This window comes from Myotis davidii, unplaced genomic scaffold, assembly GCF_000327345.1.
Source record: "Myotis davidii unplaced genomic scaffold, ASM32734v1 scaffold591, whole genome shotgun sequence".
NCBI lineage: Eukaryota > Metazoa > Chordata > Mammalia > Chiroptera > Vespertilionidae > Myotis > Myotis davidii.
The window spans coordinates 2105849-2128431 of NW_006284340.1; the positions used below are offsets into that span (position 1 = coordinate 2105849).

General features: G+C 39.8%; 1 protein-coding gene across 1 annotated transcript in view; it reads right to left on the reverse strand.

Annotated features, from left to right (window-relative positions):
• The window catches only part of AXDND1 (axonemal dynein light chain domain containing 1), a 47675-nt gene that overhangs the window by 6145 nt on the left and 18947 nt on the right, over positions 1-22583 (reverse strand). Inside the window, exons 9-20 of the mRNA XM_015569934.1 lie at positions 21870-21990; positions 19796-19897; positions 18341-18504; positions 17202-17277; positions 14739-14973; positions 12349-12550; positions 11230-11323; positions 9306-9505; positions 8062-8158; positions 5785-5895; positions 2865-2972; positions 891-995 (exon numbers count right to left, since the gene is read on the reverse strand). Of these exons, the coding sequence (XP_015425420.1) occupies positions 891-995; positions 2865-2972; positions 5785-5895; positions 8062-8158; positions 9306-9505; positions 11230-11323; positions 12349-12550; positions 14739-14973; positions 17202-17277; positions 18341-18504; positions 19796-19897; positions 21870-21990 (1615 nt within the window). The remainder of the gene's footprint in view (positions 1-890; positions 996-2864; positions 2973-5784; positions 5896-8061; positions 8159-9305; positions 9506-11229; positions 11324-12348; positions 12551-14738; positions 14974-17201; positions 17278-18340; positions 18505-19795; positions 19898-21869; positions 21991-22583) is intronic.

Here is a 22583-nt window from a genome sequence, read left to right on the forward strand (position 1 = left end):
CAGAGAGGAAGGGAGAGAGATAGAGAGTCAGAAACATCGATGAGAGAGAGAAATATCCATCAGCTGCGTTCTGCACACTCCCCACTGGGTATGTGCCGGCAACCAAGGTACATGCCCCTGGCCGGAATCGAACCTGGGACCCTTGCATCCGCAGGCCAACGCTCTATCAACTGAGCCAAACCGGTCAGGGTGGAACACCTTTATAATGGTCCTAGAACTTTGTGGAGTAATTTTAAATCTGTTTTTCTGCTGAGTTTCTGTAGCCACTGTTTAAAAGTTTCTAGTTTCTCAGTAATTCTTATGGTTGGTGGTATGTGCTTATCATAGCTCTCAATAGAATCTGCTTAGTAGATTTATTTAAAAATTGGTCAAAAATTGACCAACAAATTGTTAAATTAAGGAAAGGATACTTATTTTAAAATAAGGTTTACACCCAGCAGGTCTGGCTCAGTGGTTGAGCGATGGATTATGAACCAGAAGGTCCCAGTGCAATTCCCAGTCAGGGCATGTGCCCAGGTTGTGAGATCAATCCTCAGTGGGTGTGTGCAGGAGGCAACCAGTCAATGATTCTCTCTCATCATTGATGTTTCCATCTCTCTCTCTCCCTATCCCTTCCTCTCCAAAATCAATAAAAATATATATATATAAAATAAATAAAGGTTTACAGAAGAGAATAAGAAGTGTTTGTTGTTGTGTTGCTTGATTGCGAGTTTTCTAGGGATGATGCTGGGAAGGAATAAAACAGGATCTGGAAAATATATTACTTAGAAGTCCTTGGTCCTCTTGGGGAGATAAAAGTTATGTTGGAGCCGGACCATTTTCATATCATGTTAAGTTTCCTAGCTTTTCTCTCTAGCTTTGGATTTCCTAGTTGGGTTTCAGATACATACCCAGGAAGATAACCTATTTGATCCAGATAGAGGTCTGGAATAAACGTTTTCATCTTCTCCAATGAATCGAATGAGTTTTTCATCCTCCGTAGATGTTGAAGGTTCCTAGGGCACAGGAATACCACAGACCTGTCAGTGAGCTCGTGTGTGACCCAGTGACACAGTGGCATGGCAATTGCCTGGCGCCATGTCTAAGCTTTCGTTTTTCCATTTGCTTTAATCATTTAACAAGCATTTTTGGAAGACTTACAGCAAATACCGTGTGATAATTTAGTGTGGATGGGGAAGTACTGTCGGACAAAGGGAGATACTGTGAGAAAAACAGAGCAGATTTCTCCTAGACCTCAGGAACTTATAGCACAGTAGGAGAGATAGACAATAAAATAATTATGGTATATGTGATTACTGCTAGCATAGCGGCATACTCCAAGAGCTGTGTATACCCAGAAAAGGGCCCTCCGTTCTGCCTAGACACACAGAGAAGTTTCTACAGAGAAAATGATCTTTGAAGGCTAAATAGGAGTTTGTGAAATAGAGAAAAAATGGTCTGATATAAGGCCACAGAAGAAGGAAGGGAAAAAGGAGGTGATACTCTATTGCAGTGGGTCTCAACCTTGGCTGCACATTAGAAGCACCTGGGAATCTTTTTAAAATCCTGGTTTCTGGGCCACATCCTCCGGAAATTCTGTTCCTTTGTTACTAATGTTGTGGCCCCACCCCATAACAAAGAAACAGAATTTCTGGAGGATGAGGCCCAGAAATCAGGATTTTAAAAAGATTCCCAGGTGCTTCTAATGTGCAGCCAAGGTTGAGAACCACTGCTCTATAGATTTAAAAGGTATGACAGAGTTTAGTGGCCAAGTAATAATGTTTTCCATTTATGTTGCACCTTCTATATGCAAGAACTGTATCATAAATAGAACAGAAAATGCTGGTCCAAAGAGGCTTGAGTATTGTATAATATTTTTGTTCTGTTGTCCTGCATGTACAGCAAGTAGAGGACCTACGTCATGAGCCTGGGTCATGCCAACATTTAAACTATTTGCAGAGAAGAAACATCAGGGAAGTAAAGTAAGATAGTATAAAGAATGTTAGATAATCATGATGAGTTCTGAAAGCCAAAGATGGCATTCATTCTAGGAATTAACCAGGACTTATCTGGGTTTGAATGCTGGTTGTGCTACTTAGAGTCCTATGATTTGTGATCTTCAGTTTTCTTATCTGTAAAATGGGGGTGGTAATATTTACTTTGAAATCATGTTGTGTAGATAAAAGATAACATGTGCAAAGTATGTAGCTCATGCTAGGCGTCAGTTATTAGTATCTATCATTATATTTTTGTTATTATTACAAGTGCCCCAGGAAAGGTTATTACTACTAATGCCTCAGCAGGGGTGGAGACAGGGTAAGGAAAAGAGAGATGTGGAGATGGGCTTGGGAGGAGAGGGGAAAGGCAGCTCAGCACGGGAGCTGGAGAAGCGGAAAAATGAAGTTTACACTATTTAAAGAATTTGGCGCCTGGCTCGTGCTCAGCGGTTGAGCATCAACCCATGAACCAGGAGGTCACAGTTCGATGCCCAGGTTTCAGGCTGGATCCCTAATAGGGGGCGTGCAGGAGGCAGCTGAGTGATGTTGATGTTTCTCTCTCCCTTCCTCTCTGAAATCAATAAAAACATATTTTTTTAAAAAAGAATTTGGCAATGAAAGAATAAAGAAACAGCATCAGGGTGAGAGATTGATTATTCAGTTAGTAGGAATATAGGTGTGAATGAGACTAATGGAAATGGCTGGATTTGAAATGATAGGAAAAGGGACACTTCTTCAGAAAATGAAGAGATAAGTTGTCTTCAGATATGGCTGCATCTACATGAGGAAAGGCGTTTTGTTGAAGTTGAAGAGTTTACTCCAGATGATGTTTTTATTTTCAACAGTACATATAGAAGTTCTTTAAAAAATGATATCAAATAATCTTACTTCTGCTTTCTCCTCTTCTTTCTTCTCAAATTTATCCTCTGTACCTTCTTCTTTATCCTCTTTAAAAGGCATTTCGATTTTAGCCTGGATTAACTCTTTTATAATGTCCTGTGAGATAAAACAATAACATAATTACTTAGTATAGCTTAATATATATATTTATATCTTAGTGCTATCTTAGCAATTATTAAAAAATATTCAAAGGGCACTAATCCTGTGACTGGGCCCTGTGCTAAGGATAAGGATACAAAAGTTAGTAAGAACGGTCTCTGCCCTCAAGATGCTTACAATTTAGTGCAGAAGGAAATGCTATGGATTCACACATTATAGTCAAATACTAGATATACCCCATCTTGCTCTGGTAGAGTACAGGGGTCAAAGAAAGGGTTGGTCAGGAAGGTTTCCTGAAGAAGATAATGTCCGACTTTCGTCCTGAAGGATGAGCATAAGAAAAACAGATGGCACAAGGGAGAGGATACTAATGTGCACATAACTGGCTCTGAGAACAGAAGTACCGCAGTTCAATAGGACAGAAACGTAGGAGACAAAGGCACAATCGCACTGTCACGCAAGGAGACTGGTCTTTATCATGAAGGCCGTGAGACACAAAAGGGAGAGGACAAGGGGCATGGGATGAAGTGCTCGAAGGAAGAAATGACGTTGATGGGGAGACTAAGATGACAGGGAGGAGGGTGCGTGTGCAGAAGCAGTGAGCCTGAGGGTTTGCCTCAGGAAGCGGCAGGCTGCTCTCCACGGAAAGCCATCCTTTCCTTTCTGAAGTGGGAGACAACATCCTTCACCAAGAAAGTGGAGAGAGGCCGGCAGCAGCAGTGGGTTCGGTTGCGCGTGGCGCCCGGGGTGGGAGTGGAGCCCAGGCCGGGAACAGGCACTGCCGCCATCGCCCCTGGGGAACGTGCTGGCCGCTAGCTCGCCGCCCACTCCCACGCCCGCCTTCGACGGGCTGCCGCTGCCTCCACCCGCTCCTTCGGGGCGGCCTGGGCGCCGGAGGCTGGAGCGGGTGGGGGTTCAGAAGGAACACCCCCCACCCCCACCCGCAGGCACCAGCGCTGCAGGGACCGTGGGCAATGGGGCCTGCGGCTGCCTTCCCAAGCCGGGCGCATTCGGAGAGACACCAAGTGCAAGGAGCTGTTTCCTATTCGGATGGAAGGTGTCCGGCTCACAGTCAACAAAAGCTTGAGTAACCATTTCCCGGTGAACCACACAGTAGCCCTGGGCACAATCCGGGAGTCCAACTACCATTTCAGGGTCACATATGTGGGGACAGAGCAGCTGAGTCCCACGGAGGCATTCCCCGGGTTGGTGGGTGACATGGACAACAGTGGCAACCTCAACGCTCAGGTCATTCACCAGCTGGGCCCGGCCTTAGGTCCAAGACGGCCATCCAGACCCAGCAGTCAGTTTGTGAACTGGCAGGTGGACGGGGAATATGGGGTTCTGACTTCACAGCAGCTGTCACTCTCAGGAACCCAGCCATCAGGTGGGTCCAAGAATCCTCGCGGCCCACGACCTCCAAAGCATCCGCTGGGTGGAGAGCTGGTCTACCCCCCGCGGCCTGGGGAGGAGGGTACCGTCACGTCTCCAACTGGGAAATACATGTGGAACTGGTTGGCGACAGTAACATTGGGCCAGGCGGGCATGCACGGGACATACTACCACAAAGCCAGTGGCCAGCTGCACGTAGGCGTGGAGTTTGAGGCCAGTACAAGGATGCAAGACATGAGTGTCTCCTTCGGGTACCAGCTGGACTTGCCCAAGGCCAACACCTTTTCAAAGGCTCCGTGGACAGCACCTGGATCGTGGGCACCACGCCGGAGAAGAACCGCCCGCCCCTGCCCCTGACGCTGGCCCTCGGGCCTTCCTGAATCACCGAAAGGACCAGTTCCAGTGTGGCTTTGGCCTCACCTTCGGCCGAGCCCCTCCTGGCTCCTGCCTCCCACTCCCTCCCTCCTTGAGATTCCCCCTGCTCCTCTCCCATAGGGAGGGGAGACCTAAGCACCCTTCTTCTCCCTTCCCTCCCTCCTTGGTGGGGGGGGGGCAGCAGAAATGAGGGGACCATCACCCCAGCAGCCAAGTGGGGAATTCTAGAACCACGGGTGCTTCAGGATTCAGAGCACCAGGAGCTGTGTGTCCAGTGGACCTGGGCCCAGAGGGGTTCTGGAATCGAGGGGCACGCCAGATTCTGAGCACCAGGGACAGAGGCTGCCAGACAACCTCAGGGAGGTGTTGGGGCATCTCTGCTGCCACCCCCTCCAAGAAAGATCTTGGGGCCCCACTCCAAGGGGGCAGCAAGAAGAGGAGCTTCCCCATCCCAGTCTGCCCCCACCCACTTTCCCATCCACTCCTCACTATAAATCATGTTTATAAGTTATGGAAGAACCAGGACATTTTACAGAAAGAAAAAAAATGTATCTTACCTAATAATAGACAAACATGTAAATTAACCATCCCTCGGCTACGCTCACCAGCCAATCAGGAGAGTATGCAAATTAACCCAACAAAGATGGCGGTTAATTTGCATACATTGGGGCGAAGCGGCAGAGCGAAGACTGAAGGCTCTGGCTGGAGCAAAGGCCTGGCTCCTGGGTCCCGGAGGAAAACCAGTGCTGGCAGCCAAGGGAAGGGAAGGCCTATTGCATGAATCTCTTCATGCAATGGGCCTCTAGTATATATATATAACAACAACAAAAAAGAAAGTGAGGAGAGATGTTTGGGTGGATAACTCTCTCCGTGAGAAGGGAGAAGAGCTGCCAATGCTCTTGGTTGGAGCCAAAATTCTCTTCTGATAGAGTAAGTGAATGAGGAGGATTCGGAACACTGATTGCAAAAAGTCACTGACCCCTTATCTATTAAGATACAGGAAGAACCTGAATAATGACGCGTGCTAGCACATGACAAATACCTCTTCTTCAATCAGGTGGTCCTCTTCTTCATCTGTCAATAACTTTATTTTTCTGCCTTTGACCCCAGAGAGGAGTCGAGAGCATGTGGTGATCCACTCACAACATTCCTTCTGAGAAGAGATAAAAAGATCATTACTAAGCAGAAAAAAATCAGAGTACACCAATTCATTTATTCACTCACTCCTACTGAGGAGCTGTTAAATACAACCCTCTAAATATAACTTCAATTAACATTGTATCACTTCAGTTCATTGATTTGTGCAGAAGTGTTTTTTTATAGAGACCTAAAACCCCATTGTTTGCTTACTGACATCATTATAATGGGATAAGTAGTGAAGTGTCATAAAATTAGATGCAGAAATTGTTGGATTTACTATGGGCAAGCAGTCTGTCCCAACAAATATACAACTGACCAGTTCACACTCTGGCTGGTGTTGCTCAGTTGTTAGACCACTGGCCCACGCACCAAAGGGTCATGGGTTCAATTCCCGGTCAAGGGCATGTACCTGGGTTGCAGTTTCGATCCCTGGTCCCGGTTAGGGCATGTGTGGGAGACAACTGTTACTGTTTAGATGTCTCAACTATTAACTAACCAAAACAGAAGGCAATTGAATTTTTTGTGGTTTTTTTTTTCAAGTTTTATTGATATAAGCAACATATAACATTGTATGTAAGTTTAAGATATATGACATAATGATCTGATAAATATATATATCAAAATAATTACATTAAATTTAGTTAATATCCATCACCTCACATAGTTCAGTTATTTTCTTGTGATGAAAACTTTTAAGATCCATTCTCTTTAGCAACATTCAAATATACATTTCATCAAAGGACATATACAGATGACAATCCCATGAAAAGGTGTTCAACATCAATGGTCATTAAGGAAATGCAAATTAAAACCATGATGGCATACCACTACCCACCTATTAGAATGTCTAAACTTGAAAAGACTGATCGTTCTCAAGTGCTGGTGAGGATGTGAAGCAACTAGAACTCTCATATACTACTGACAGGAGTATAAAATGGCTTAACTAAAGAGTGCCCCAAAATTCACGCAAGAACTGATTTTGATAGAAAACACAGATTTATAATTAATAATTGTAATTTTTTTTATTGATTCATAAAGTATACAGTATAGGGTTATGTATGGAATAGCGTATCGGGTAAATGGCCTCCACGGCTTTGCTGGCACATACGCATTCTTTTGTTGGAATTTTCCATGACCGTTTTTTGCATAAATGTGGCTGAATTTTGATGAGGCTCATTTTCATCTTGATGGCTTGGTTAATCGACAAAATTGTCGAATTTGGGGTTCAGAAAATCCATGAGTGATTGTTGAGAAACAAATGCATCCACAACATGTCACTGTTTGGTGCAGATTTTGGGCTGGAGGCATCATCGGACCATTCTTCTTCGAAAATGTGGCTGCTCAGGCAATAAGTTAATGGTGCTCGCTATCGCGACATGATAATTCAGTTTTTATGTATGCTATCCCATATATAACCCTATACTGTATACTTCATGAATCAATAAAAAATTTACAATTTTTAATTATAAACCTGTGTTTTCTATCAAAATTACTTCTCGCGTGAATTTTGGTACACCCTTTACTTTGGAAGACAGTTTGACAGTGTCTTAAAAAGTTAAACATACACATGCCATATGACTCAGCCACTCCATTCCTAGTTATTTACTTAACCAGTTAACTGCCACAATATTTTGAATTTAATTAAAAAAGGTTGGCCGCGTACGTCTATAGATGCTTATGGCATACAAATGGTTAAGAGAAATGAAAACAATGTACATAAATATGCACTGAAGTTTTATTTATTATAATTGAAAAGTGGGAACAATTCAAATGCCCACCAACAGAGAATGGGTAAATCGTGTATATCCATACAATGGATACTACTCAGCACTAAAAAAACATAAAATATGCTTTATGATAAATGCAACAATATGTGTGAACCTCAAAAAAAAATTTGCTTAGTCAAAGAGGTCAGACCAAAAGCATACATTTTATATGATTCCATTTACATAAATTCTAGAATATGAAAAATCATCTTTGGTGTTAGAAAGGTGATCAGACATTGGCTGGGATGAGGATGGTTTACAAGGAAACATTTCTTATCACAGTCATTATTTTATGGGCATATGCACATTTTAGAAATTATCAACTTGCACACTTTCAATATGTGTAGTTTGTTGTAAATCAATTAAACCTAAAATGTCTGCTCAGAACAAACAAAACAAGAGCAAGTGGTTACCTTCATGTTATTCAGTTCATGAAGTTCCTTAGCAGGATTTTTTTGTAGGCTGCCAGCGATACTCAGAGCCATAGCTGTTACCATCCCTTTGCAACAACTGGGGGGGAAAACACACACACACACACACAGAGCATGACCTATTAGTATTGGTTCCCCTAAGTGTTTTAAATCCAAGTACAGTGGAAGTTTACCATTAACAATTAAGCTACTGACTCACCAAAGAGTATTATTTGTCTCTTTCTCATTTTTTACCCTTGTCTTCTTCACTCCCTTCCATTCCTCTCACTTTTGACCATTGGTAACATTGAATGGAAATGAAGTGGGTAATTGGCTAGATGATAAAAGCTATCTGCCAAATTTGAAGTAATCAGAGACAGTAGACTTACTAGTTAATAATGTACAATTTTCCAGACTTCGTCTTTATTTGGTGGGAATCCTCTAGCTTTCCAGACATAAGGTTTTTAGAAAGAGATGTTTTGGTTGGTGTTTATTGAAATATAAAAAAGTATACATTCAGCCGAAACCGGTTTGGCTCAGTGGATAGAGCGTCGGCCTTCGGACTGAAAGGTCCCAGGTTCGATTCCGGTCAAGGGCATGTACCTGGGTTGCGGGCACATCCCCAGTGGGAGATGTGCAGGAGGCAGCTGATCGATGTTTCTCTCTCATCGATGTTTCTAACTCTCTAGCTCTCTCCCTTCCTCTCGGTAAAAAATCAATAAAATATATTTTTTTAAAAAAGTATACATTCAGTTTTGCATGGAATTACACAGGACACTATAAGCTTCTTCATAAATGCCCCAGCCTGAGGAAAAGTGCGAAAAATGCAAGTTAAGTGAGTCTTTTTGTTTTGTTACTAATTGTCACTCCCACATCTATAATAATAAAAGCGTAATATGCTAATTAGACCAGATGTCCTTCTGGACGTCCTTCCAGATGACCTTCCAGATGAAGCCGGGGCTGTGAGGGGCAAGCACCTTGTACAAATTTCGTGCATCAGGCCTCTCGTCTGTACATACGTCCCCCATCCTGCCCATGCTAACATTGTTTTCAAATGAATTCTAAAGCCATTGGGAAAACACCAAAATCTCATATTCCAACTGGGCAGTGTCAAAGCTAATTTAAGTGAAGAACTGGTACTTCTTTCCAGGTTTTAGAACAACTTATTGCTGCCCTTCTCTCCTGTGCTTTATGTCACATTTAATCTTCAAAGGGGCAGGAATGAAAAGAAAAACAGATCGTTTTACCCGTTCAAATAACTGGTGTATCGGGACAGATTTTTGGCCAGTGCAATTGCGTCCAGCTCTAACTTTGCAACTCCTATATCATGTTTTTCATCACTTTCTTTCTCCAACTCTGGGAGGCTGTCTCGGTCAGTAAAGTCAGGTACCATTAATATCAGCACATTTACCATCCACTTGACCATAGATATATGCAATTCATCCATCTGTTAAAAAAGTTATAATACAAATGACCCGTTTTAAATAAATCCAACAGTAAGAACCATGCCAAATTTAAAAACAGATGATCATATCTGCATTCAATTTTTAGCAATGCTATCACCACTATGCAGCTGGTATAACTATATATATAATTTTTTTTCTCACTATACTACATTAAACTCTTCTTTAGCTTGGTCAAGGGTATTAAAACTACAGTTACCAAATTGTTCACTAAGGCATCCTAGGGCCCCACAGTGAACTCTCCAGGATGCCTTGGGAATTTTAAATTCTTGAGGGAAATAACAGTGATATTTGACATGACATAGTTCACACTCTCAACATCCGATGCACTATATCACTTTTGCAAAGCTGATTTTATTGGTGGTGTGGTAAAAACAAGCTCTGTGTGAGCCCTGGCCAGTGTGTCTTGGTGGTTAAAGCATCGGGCTGCACACTGGAGGGTGGAGGGCTGGATTCCTGGTCAAGGGCATGTCCCTTGGTTGCAGGTTCCATCCCCAGCCCCAATGGGAGGCAGGGTTCGTGTGGGAGGCAGCCAATCGACGGATCTCTCTCACATTGATGTTTCTTTCTGCACCTCCCCCTTCAAAAATCATTGGGAAAGATATTCTCTAGTGAAGATTAAAAAAAAACGAGTACTGTGTGAAAATCTAAGTGGAACAGGAAGTAAAGGTGGCAACATTCAATATGATTCCAAGGTTAGAAAAGTTGTACAGTGCCCCAGTACATACATTCCTTAGTAATTTTGATGGAGAATAAAAGTTTTTTCCCAACGTTTATGTATGTAAAAAGGTAAACTGAGACATTAAATTTTACAAAGTTTATTTCAGCAAAAAACAATTTCATTTGGGCAATGCCAAACCTGGAAAATGGTTAGGGGTGCTTTGAGGGCAGGGGGAAGGGCAAAGATGTTTATAATTGGCTGTAATTATTTACATGTTTGCCTTATTTGGGAAAATTTAGTTATTTGGCTGTTATGATAATTGTTCTTCCAAATCACAGAAATTTCCCCCAACCCTGGATCCATACTTCCAGTCTTAATATATTTGCTCCTCAACTTTTGGTTCTATATATTTATAATGTGTTGTCATCTACTGTAATGTGATGATTCATAAGTAGTATTCCCATATAACTGATGAGCTCTGCCTTTCAAATTCCTAATTTAAGTAATATTAAAATGGATTAAGTTCATTTGATCATATTAAGTTTACTTATAATAATTTTTTTCCAATGTAAATTTAGATTATAATTATGAGGTGAGAGTAAATGTAATAAACTAAGACATCCTCTAGAAATTATTTCATGTTGTGCTGGCTAAGAAGTCAATGTAAGTCCCCATTTTGCCCTCACAATCTCCTGCTTTAATTGCATAGGCATGACCTGATTTTTCCTTAACCCCTTCCCCAACAATTTTTTTGTTAAAAACGTTTCTTTTTCAGACTAATTTTTTTATTTTGGTTCTATATAGTATTTTTGACGCTGGTTATGAAAACAGTTTGTAACTCGTCTTCCTATAAACCATATTTTTTTACCATATTTTCTTAGTATACTCGTCGACGACTGAAAAAGAACATTTTGTGAAAACGAGTATACACGTTTCTGCCGGGGAAGGGGTTAAAGAAAACTCTCGAAGTCGCGGAGAAACTAAGATGGCGGCAGAGATAAACAGCCAAGGCAAAATTAACCTCGCAAATCCCTATTAAGTACATACGTGGCGCTGAAGTTCAATGTTACCATTAGCAATCTCATTGCCCATCTCCACGTGCCAATGTTTAATCATGCTGTATATATGTGCTACAAGTGCCCTGAAGGAAAAATTAAGTAAAATAAAGATAAGTGACTTACTTAGAATACGAAAGTAACTATCAGTTAAAGGAAAGGGTTTTATTTGGGTGGGCCTCGCTAGTATACTGAGTGTTGACAAATGTTTGAGAATTCAAGGAAAGGTGAGTGAAAACCTTGAATTATCAGGAATATTGGCTAACATCCATAGCAATCAGCATGATGCGCTTTGGATAATGTAGATCTTACCTTCAGTGCTAGCTCTCTACTGTAAAAACTCACACTCACATGCTTTATATTCACTCTTAGACCAACGAGACCAAAAAGTGAGAATGAATTTTTAAATTCTCTCAAGAGATCAGCTTCCAGCATGACAGTGTGAGGAGCAAAGCGGACCCATTTCTCAGTAAAATTGGTGAGAATTATTTCTTAAAAAAAAAAAAAAAAATCAAGCCCTGGCTCGTTTGGCTCAGTGGATAGAGTGTCGGCCTGCGGACAGAAGGGTCCTGGGTTGGATTCCAGTCAAGGGCACATACCTTGGTTGCAGGCACCTCCCCGGCCTGGGCCCAGGTCAGGGCACATGCAAGAGGCAACCAATTGATGTGTTTCTCTTACATCGATTTCCTCTCTGTCTTTCCCTCTCTCTTACACTCTCTCTTTATAAAAATCAATGGAAAAATATCCTTGGGTGAGGATAAAAAAATAAATAAATCAAAAGCCTCTAGAAATGGTCCCAAGAACAAAGAGCAACTGAAGAGACATCTCTTCGAGACAGTCTATGAAGATTCAGTGAGAAAGACAAGAATCTATGGTATCTGAACCATGATTGCCCCCACTCTTCCCCTTCCCAGCTCAGTGAGGCAGAAACTCCACTGTGGACCACTGCAGTCATGACACAGGACTCCCTCATCCTCCTGCCCCCAGTCAGATGGACTTTCTTCCTGGGAGGAACAGGATTTTAAGGTTTGTCATCTGACCCCAGCTCCGTGTGGCTGAGGCTAGGTACTGGGAAAACGCAATTGAGAAGCAGAAAGCTATGGGAACTTACGAGCCAGAATCTGCGTCAAGGTTCTGTGGAACAGTACCAACAATGTTTAACAAGATATCCGTCTGAGCTACCATTTCATTAATTTTTTCAGTAAGTGCCTCCCAATCTTCGAGAAGCACTTCAGGAAAATCCAGATGCTGGTCGATCTTGAAAGAATAGAAGTCAAGAGTACTAATCAAACTTAAAAGAATTTTAGAGATACCTAGAAAAGTGAGAAAAGCATGAATTGTTAGAAGTATTTGTAAGTTTACTATTTCTTTTTTAAAAAATATATGTTTTTATTAATTTCAGACAGGGAGGGGGGGAGAGAGAGAGAGAGAGAGAGAGAGAGAAACATCAATGATGAGAGAGAATCATTGATTGGCTGCCTCTTGCACGCCCCCTGTTGGGGATCGAGCTTGCAACCCAGTCACATGCCCTTGACTGGAATCGAACCTGGGATCCTTCAGTCCGCAGGCTGATGATCTAGCTAGCCACTGAGCCAAACCAACTAGGGCCAAGTTTACTATTTCAATAATAAATTATAAAATACTAATGGGCAGGGGCATATCTTTTTTCACCTTTTTATTACCCTATAGCTTGCTTAGCAAAAATCTTATAAAGAGCAGTTCCTAGATAAATGTTTAGGGAATACTGTATAATTAGTGCTTTTCTGACTGAGAGACTATTTATTTGATGGCAACCTATACTCTAAGTCTCTTATCTTCTCAGCTGAGAACCAAATACATTAAACCCAGAAACTATGAACTACAGTTTTCTGAAAAAGGCATTAATTCACTGAGTCTTTCTGTTAAGAAGACAATGGTGACAAACAGGTTCTTCATAATTATAGGACAGTTAATAAGAGAAATGAAATATAGTTCTTGAGTTATTTTTAAGTCATTGTTCAGGTTTTCATGAAGTTCATAGTTTTAGTCTGAACCAGAATCAAATATGGATCCTAGTCTTTGAATTGATTCACGTGAGATCATGGCAAAATAACCACTTTATACCTCTGTCTTATCTCATTTGCAAAATAAGAAATACAAACGCTCCTATCTCAGAGATATATAAAGAGAAATAATTTAAAAGCAAACTTTTTCTTATCCTTGATGAAAATATTTTCAATGCCTTCATCAGTCAACTTTGACCACCGAGGAGTATTCAAAGTGATCTGTTAATTTCACTATCACTCTTCATTTTGACTCTCATTATTGTAAACCATTTACTAAATCATTTTTAGTCTGCCCACAATAGGAATATTCTCATAGATAAGTATTGCCATTTTATCTGTAACTATAGTACTGCTGTAACAGATCATTAAGATTGTGTTTCCCCATCTAGAGTAGTTTGATGTCGAACAACAGTGGTAGTCAATGCATCAGAGTTGCCTGGAACACTTTACAGGGAAGGCCTGATTCTTAGGTAACATATGACATAGTGATTAAAAGTGTTCTGATGGGTTTTTAATGTCTCTCATGGGTTTTAGAGGGCGAATTTCCAATATGTCTCGAGGAAAACTGGGATATTAGGTCACCCCACTGGGGAAATAAATTGAAGTTCAAAATCTGCTAAGGAGTAGAGGCCCTGGTAACCGCACCAGGCTTTCACTTGGGACCCCTGAATCCCTGAAGGGCTACACCTTAGAAGTAAGGGTAGAATAGAATAGACTGGTTCTTGCAAAGCCTGGAGCCACACTTCATCTCAGCTCAGTCCCTTTTTGGATTAAAATGATCTACTCCTATCCTAAATAACCTGCCAGAATAAAAACTAAAATCATTCTTTTGAAATATAGCATCATCCAGAGTCTTAATTATTTCTAGAATTTATCACACATGATGTCCAAAATCAATCAGAAACAACCAGGAATATGAAAAGAATAGACTCAAAACCAAGACAAATTACAGACAATAAAAAAGACCTAAGCAAAAAGAGAGAGAGAGAGAGAGAGACAGCACTATGGACACATAAAACAGTGTGGTTATTGTGGGGTAGGGGGAGGTGGAGATGGAGGAGGGTATAGGGGGGATAAATGGTGATGGGAAAAAAAATTTAAAAAAGACTTAGTATACCTGAAACTAAGATAATATCATATGTCAACTGTAATTTTAAAAAAGAAAAAAAAAAGACCTATAACAGAATTAGATATCATCCAATTATCTAAAACTGACTGTAGTGATGGTTGCACACATCTGTGAATATACTAAACATAATCAAATTGTACGCCTTACACAGGTAAACTATATTGTATAAGAATTACATCTCAACAAAGTGATGCTCAATGGTTTATTTTGCTTTATTTCTAAAACTATTCAAGTACTATCTTGATTTTAACTATTAATTGTATTGAAAATTATTATTATTAAAATCCTTTATGTTGAGCAATCTAATTATCATTGTTTTTTTCTTACCATTATCCCCAGTTACCCTTAATTTAAATTCTTTGTAGAGTCTGTCTGTGTTTTTTATAATTTCCTCCATGTGTTGGAGCTCTGGTGGCATTAACCCCTCCATATTTTTATGGCGATGAAATATCCCAAATCCAACATCTGTCCAGTTTTCCTGTAAATATTTAATAATCTTGAGAGAATCATATTTTGACACTAGAGAACTACCAGTAAACTTCTCTTTATCTTCATTCAGTATCTAGAGAGTAAAAGGGAGGTAAAGAAATTAGCACATTATCCACTAATGATTTCATTAAAGTTGAACCAGATCTTTATTTCAATTATTTTGGAGTTAAATATCTTATTATTATTTGTTCATACCATTTCTTCATCTGACATACATTTTATTTTCAAAATTAAAGTAAATTTAAATTAATTTGCTATCTTATAAGATTACCCATTGTTTACCAGGATGAAAATAATTAAATCTATATGGGTAAAAAGTTGGTGATAGGCAATTAAGTACCAGAGAGCTAAGCATGTTTAATTGCTATATGCTTTCGAAAGGATATAATACATTTGTTTACATGATCCCCACTAGACTGGGGAAGTTCCTAGAATGTAATGGTTGTGTTTTATTCATACTTTATTTATCTGTTTAACCCCAAGTCCCAAACATGACATATCAATAAATATTCATAGAAGAAATAAAGTACTATCCTATATAATAAAGAGGTAATATGCAAATTGACCATCACTCCAACACAAAGATGGCTGCCCCCATGTGGTCAAAGATGGCCTCCACAAGATGGCCAGCAGGGGAGAGCAGTTAGAGGCGACCAGGTTGGCAGGGCAGGGCAGTGGGGAGGACCAGGCCAGCAGGAGAGGACAGTTAGGGGCAATCAGGCCAGCAGGGGAGCAGTTAGGCATCGATCAGGCTGGCAGGGGAGTGGTTAGGGGGTGATCAAGGTGGCAGGCAGAAGCGGTTAGGGGCAATCTGGCAGGCAGGCAGGCGAGTGGTTGGGAGCCAGCAGTCCTAGATTGTAAGAGGGTGCAGGCTGGGCTGAGGGACACACACCCCTGTGCACGAATTTCGTGCGCCAGGCCTCTAGTTTATATATAAAGTTTGCCATTACCTGTGATTCAGATAATGGAATCAAATCATCCACGCTTCAATAAGAATGACCATTATAGGGAAGGCTTGTTGCAGAGCATTAAGTGTAGGAATTTTGGAGTTGGAGAGACATGGACTCAAACTGTGATTCAGCCACTTGCCATTTATAGATAACTTGGCAAGTTACTTAACATTTCTGTGAGATGGGGATTATAAAACCTGCATCATGTGGCTGCCATGAAGAATAAAATCACATATGAAAATCACCATTAGCCTAGCAGAGTGTTTAATGAATGAGTTATTATTATTCCTACTAAATGAAGAAGCATGGATTATTTCAATTTTATCTAAGCAATGTCAAAATTTCCAGAAAAACAGTTAAAAAAACAACCACCAGTCACTGAATCAACTATACTGTGTATAAGACAACAAACCTTCAATTCGGAGAATATCCTGCTCAAGTCATTCCAAAAGAAAAGAAAATGGCTCCCTGGGATCTGGATAACAGTTTATCAAGTCACAAGTTTGATATTCACTTTGGAGGAATTTCAGTATTTTATGTACTTTCCTCTGTCCAACTACTATAACATTATAGGAATTTGACTAATAAAACCTATTTCCATAGTTCAAACATCTTTTAAAAGAGGTTACTAATAAACAAAATGTGGATTATACAGACAATGGACAGAAAGGAAATTTGACACATGCTACGACATGAATAAACATTAAGAACATTATGCTGAAGGAAGGCTGTCGTCGGTCACACAGGCCAAATCTAAATGATTCCACTTACATGAGGTGCCCAGAGTAGTCAAATTCAGAGAGACAGAAAATAGAGTGGTGGTTGCCAGGAACTAGGGCAGGAGGAAATGGGCGGTTAGTGGGTGGGTAGAGTTTCAATTTGGGAAGATGAAAGAAGTTTTAGAGATGGATGGCGGTGATGTTTGCACAACAATGTAAATGTACTTAATGCCATTGAACCATACCCTTAAATTGGTAAGTTATATGTTTATGTATATTTTACCACAATTTGAAAAATGATGTTATTGATCTTAAAAGTCCAATTTGTCCTTAAGACAAAAGCCAGGTATAGGAGAGGCACAAATGTTACATCTTACAGTTAGAGAACTGTAATTGAAAAAAAGAAAAGAAAAAAACCTATAGGAGAATCAGATATCTCCTCCCTGCCTTTTTTTCTGGCACCTTAACTTATTTGACCCCAAAATCTAAAATAGAACTGAAAATAAAATAGTTAAGCATATTTTTCAAAGCCCCTGTAGTCTTGTTGTTTTCCTTGTCTTACCCAAAACTTAGTGTGGCATTTTAAAGATTGAGATGTGACTCAGCTGGGTGCGAGGAGTGGCAAGCCTTACCTTCAGCCAGTTCTTGAAGTCTGGAAGAATTGATTCAAATATATTTCCTTTACTAAGGGTTAAAATGTCTTCTACCCTGAAAGAAGGAAAAAGAGCAGGGTCTCAGAACAGGGTATAAAGAAAGAAAATCGTGAATCCATACGCCATATGACAATAGTATGCTTCTCCTTAATGATTTTCAAGCATACCTTCCAGGTTCGCCCTCCCCCCCCCCCCATAGGCATTCATCTTTAAATTTACAAATAAAAACATAAATTCAGGTTCTTCTCAGAGGCCACAGTAGTATTAAAAAGGTCATTTCGCCCTAGCCGGTTTGGCTTCCTGTGGACTGAAGGGTCTCGGGTTTGAGTCTGTCTGGTCAAGGACACATACCTAGGCTGCAGCTCAGTACCTGGCCCTGGTTGGGGAGCATGCAGGAGGCAACCAATCAATGTGTCTTATATTGATGTTTCTGTCTCTCCCTCTCCCTTCCTTTCTCTCTAAAAATCAATGGAAAAATACCCTCAGGTGAGGATTTAAAATAAAAAAGGTGATCTATGGGTCTTCTGCATCCAAAATTAGATTACCGTAAGAATAATTCCTGTTGAATACAGCTGTCAAAACAACATGTAAATAGAAAGGAAGCCTAATGAATAATTAAGGTTAGGAGCCCCAAATTCTGGTAGGAAAGTTTCCTGTCATCTCTCTAAAGTCTCACAAGAAGAAACCTGTTGATAAAGAAGTTCCTAGAGAGAAAGGGAGAAGAGAACCACTGCCATCTGTGCTCCCTTCCCAGCTAGGGCTCAACAAATGGGAGTGGCGGCAGCAACCAGCCTGGGTATGTACCAGCTTCAACTTTCAGAATTCCACATCTCCGAACTGGGAAACCTCTCAGAGGATATGAAAAAAACTGAAACCACCATTCTCAATTTGAAATGCAAATGGTACTTCAATGTGTTGAGTCTAGCCTGCATTCAAAGTATAGATGCCCACTAACTCTGGCTGTGATCCAGCCTAGACTTAACTACTTGATAGACAGCCTCTTCCACTGTCAGATTTTTCGAACTGTTATACCATACTAGAGGCCTGTTGCACGAAGAGATGCGTGCAATAGGCCATGACGGAGTATAATCAGAAACACAAGATTCTTAGAGGCTCACGTGTTAGTTCTGAAGAACGTCTGCCATTTGATAAGGCCATCCTTAATTATGAGCAATTTCTGCCTTGTAGAATCTTCGTTTTCTTCCACTTCCTGTTTAAATTTATTCACTAAGCTTTTCCATTTCTGTGTCAACTTCTGCAACAATGCAAGGTCCGAAGTGTCCTAGATAAAAAGCATGGAATCAAACCACTTTTTCATTTATTAATGTAACAAATAGTTATTAGCATACACCAAGCCATTATTATTATTGTAATACCAGAGAAATCCATAGAAAATGGACTACAAAATTAAAAAGATATTCCTCTTTCAAAATATCATCAGTGACACTACTATACAGTCGCTTCAGTGGTAGATTTTCTGTGGCACTAAGTATTGGAGGCAACATTTTTTTCCTTTGCAACAAGAGCCCAATTTCCCCATGAAACTTTCATGGGAGATAGTGCAGTACACTGGAAAGAACAGAAATTCAAAGCTAAACAGAACCAAATGTGAATCCTAGACATTTAACTGGCTGTGTAACCTGAGGGAATATTATTTAAACTATTTGAGATAAATTTTTCTTATCCATTATAATAGGACTGGAGGCCTGGTACATGAAAATTTGTGCACTGGAGGGGGGTCCCTCAGCTCGGCCTGCCCCCTCTCACAATCCGGGAGCTGTAAGATGTCCTACCCATGCCTAAGCTGCAGTCTGGCCACCCTCTGCAGGAGGTGACTGGGCCAATCAGGGGAAGGCACCACCCTCATCATCCCGCTGCTGCTGCCACTGCCAGCCCTCACAGCCACAGAGGCTGCCAGCCCTCCTTGGCCCTCCTCAGCCCTCACAGCCGCTGGGGCTTTGTCTGGAAGGACGTCCGGAAGATGTCCAGCTCTTCCACAAAATACCAACTTCTCCGCATGGGCCACAAAGGGCCACGAAGTTTCAATCGCACTGTACGTGCACACCTGCACGTGGTATTTTGTGACAGAGCCACACTCAAGGGGCCAAAGAGCCGCATGTGGCTCACGGGCCGCAGTTTGCTGACCACTGGTACAGATTGTCAAAAGAATTAATGAAATGACGAGGGTAAACGGTTTGACTCTAGAAACACTAGGTACTACTTTCCTCCTTTGTAACCTAGTGTGCTCACTGAATTTCCCCATTAAATTGCAGAGAATGTATCGATAATACAACTATTTCAATAAACATAGCTCATCACAACTTTTTTAGTTTAATAAATGGAGTAACCATAAACAACATTTACAGTGTTATTAACTCAGATAAACTGCTTAACTTGCTTTACTGAGAAGACCTTTATTCACCTTTCCTTGGATTTTTCATTCTGCCACAATAAAGCACAAATGTAAAACTATATTTAAAATTTAATCTATAAATTTAGCAAAAGCCTCTTACAGTCTCAACCCTCAACAGTTGGAGTCTCTTTTTCCATAAGTTACGTGAGCTGAGGTTTACCTTGGTTGACAGCAGTATGATGAAATGCTTAGCATATTTATTCCAGGCTTTTTCATTGAGGTAAAGGTTTTTAGCCAAAATGACTCTATTTTTTTGAATTACCTATATTAAAAAAGAACTGAAATTAAGATCCTAAATCATTAACAAACCACTTTAATTTATTAAACTCAAACCACTTTTACATTGAACTATGAACTCAAGCACAATGACTTATATAAATCATGAATTAGCTTGAATCACAAATTTGTATTTTCTAAAATTACTAAACTAGAACCAAATTGATAAAGAAGTTCCTAGAGAGAAAGGGAGGAAAAATGGGGGGAATGTTATTTAATCTATTTGAGATTAATTTTTCTTATCCATTATAATAGGACAGGAATCCCGGTACATGAAAATTTGTGTATAGTATGTAGCAGAAATTCTTACACAGTTTGATACCAAATACCCATTACAGCCCTAGCTGGTTTGGCTCAGTGGATAGAGCGTCGGCCTGCAGACGGAAGGGTCCTGGGTTTGATTCTGATCAAGGGCACATGCCCAGGTTGTGGGCTCGATCCCCAGTGTGGGGGTGTAGGAAGCAGGCAATCAGTGATTTTTCTCATCATTGATGTTTCTATTTCTCCCTCTCTCTTCCTCTCTGATATCAATAAAAAATATATTAAAACACACACACACACAAAAAAAAGTCATACTCTTAATAATTATTGAAAACTTCAAAGAGCTTTTCTATACATGATTTTATCTATTGATATTTACTATATTGCAAGTTAAAACTGAAATTATTAAAAATCCATGTTAATTCACTTAAATGTAACATTAATAAATTGACATACATTAAAATAACATTTTTATGAAAAAATAATTTTATTTTCCAAAACGAAAAAAAAAAATTGGAGAAAAGATTACCGCTTTCACATTTAAAAAAATCTCTTTAATAGAATAGAGCGGAATTTTCATATTTGCTTTTGCATTCAATTTGTTGCAATATTCCATATCATGTAACTTCAAAAAAATCCACTACACTCATGTGAGAATGACAGTGAAAAAGGCAAATAACATTCCAGCATTAAGATGAAAGTAGTTTTTAAGGAAAGAAAAGAAGAAAGAAAGAGAAAAGATGAAAGTCGTTTTGACCTCATGAAAAGGTCTCATAGACTCCCAAGAGGTCATACTTTGAGAACCACTGATACACGGAATCAATTATCAGTATATAGTCATTCAATGAATCACTGTGCTAGACACTGTCCATGTAGCTGTAAACAAAAGAAAGTCATTTCCAGGGAGTGGACATGCTAGCTGTTGTTTCCTGTTGGAAGGAACTTTAGGGGTGATCTAACACAAAGCCCCATCAATTCAAGGCATTCTTTTACAGAACCCTCTGCCGGCGGTCAGTTCTCTACTGTACAAATACTTCCGGAGCGAGGGAACTCACTTGTCTTCTTTATTTTTCCTACTGAAAATGCCTAGCTCCTGGATTTGTTTCTTATACATTTACTGTCATGACAATTTCCTCTGGGCATGACAACGTCCCTTTTAAATTCTGGATCAGGATAGAACAATGTGTCCTTGATAAGTTCTGAATATTCCAGAGGAAAATGGGACAAAAATCCGAATCTGTTCCAGGTCATAATTTGCTATTAATTTTCTAAGTCCCAGATGTGAGAATAGGCAACTTAACAGCACACACTTAACACTTCAGAAAAATAGAAGATTCTTGCTCACACTTCATAGATTCTGGTGGGGGGGAAAAAAAGAACCCTTTTTGTGGGCAATAGTCAGGCACCCAATAGTAAAGAAACAAACAAACAAAAAATACAACTTTCCCTTTCCAGGGTTCATAACATCTACCTTATTCATCAATTAAATATCCATCTTCATGTTTCTATTCTTCTTCTTTTTTTAATTTATTTTTATTGTTGAGAGTATTACAAATGTTCCCTGTTTTTACCCCTTTGCCCTCCTCTCCTTGACTCCCACCCATCTCTTTTTAACTTTTTTGTCCAATTGAAATTTGTAAAATGAAATTTTATTCAAACCAAAAAGAAGTTCAGTTGATGATTCCTGATGAACCAACCTTTAGGGCCAATTCATAAGTGGCTGTGCTCCAGATGTCTCTTTCTGCCATCAGTTGTTTAATGTCGTGCTCCAGCCTTCCTCTCTGTAACATATACAGGTCATGGTACTCTTCTACGATTCTAAAGGAAAAAGTAAGAAACCGCTATATAGGACATTTTGTTAAAAGAAGAACTGTTTTTGTTTTGTTTTTTAAAAAAGCAAGTTGTCCCTTTAAAACTGATCATAAGGTAATTATAGTATAATTGCTGGATATTTTGATAATGGGAACAGAAGAAAAACATTCATAATTCATTTAAAAATCTCATAGAAGTTAAAGTAAAAAGTTCAATATACTGTTTCCTGTTCAAAATATTTTTCATTATATTCTTCTAATAGAATTTTCACAACATGGTATTCCAATAATATAACACTATATCTAATAACAATTTTAGAAAACAAGTAGCAATAATACCGTAGTGTTATTGTTAAGCTTGTCTTTCTCATAGACTCAGGATTCTTTACTAAGTCATAAAGCCCATTCAATATTATCTTGTATTAGTTTCAGGTGTACAGTTTCAGGTTAGACAATCAGAATTGATTGACTGTATCAGAAACCATATCTCACCATTTGACCCTTTACAGAAAAAAAATTGCTAACCCCAAATAGAGAATAAAACATTAAGACCATAGTAAAATCACTAAAATCTTCTCCCCAAAACTAGACTCACACTAT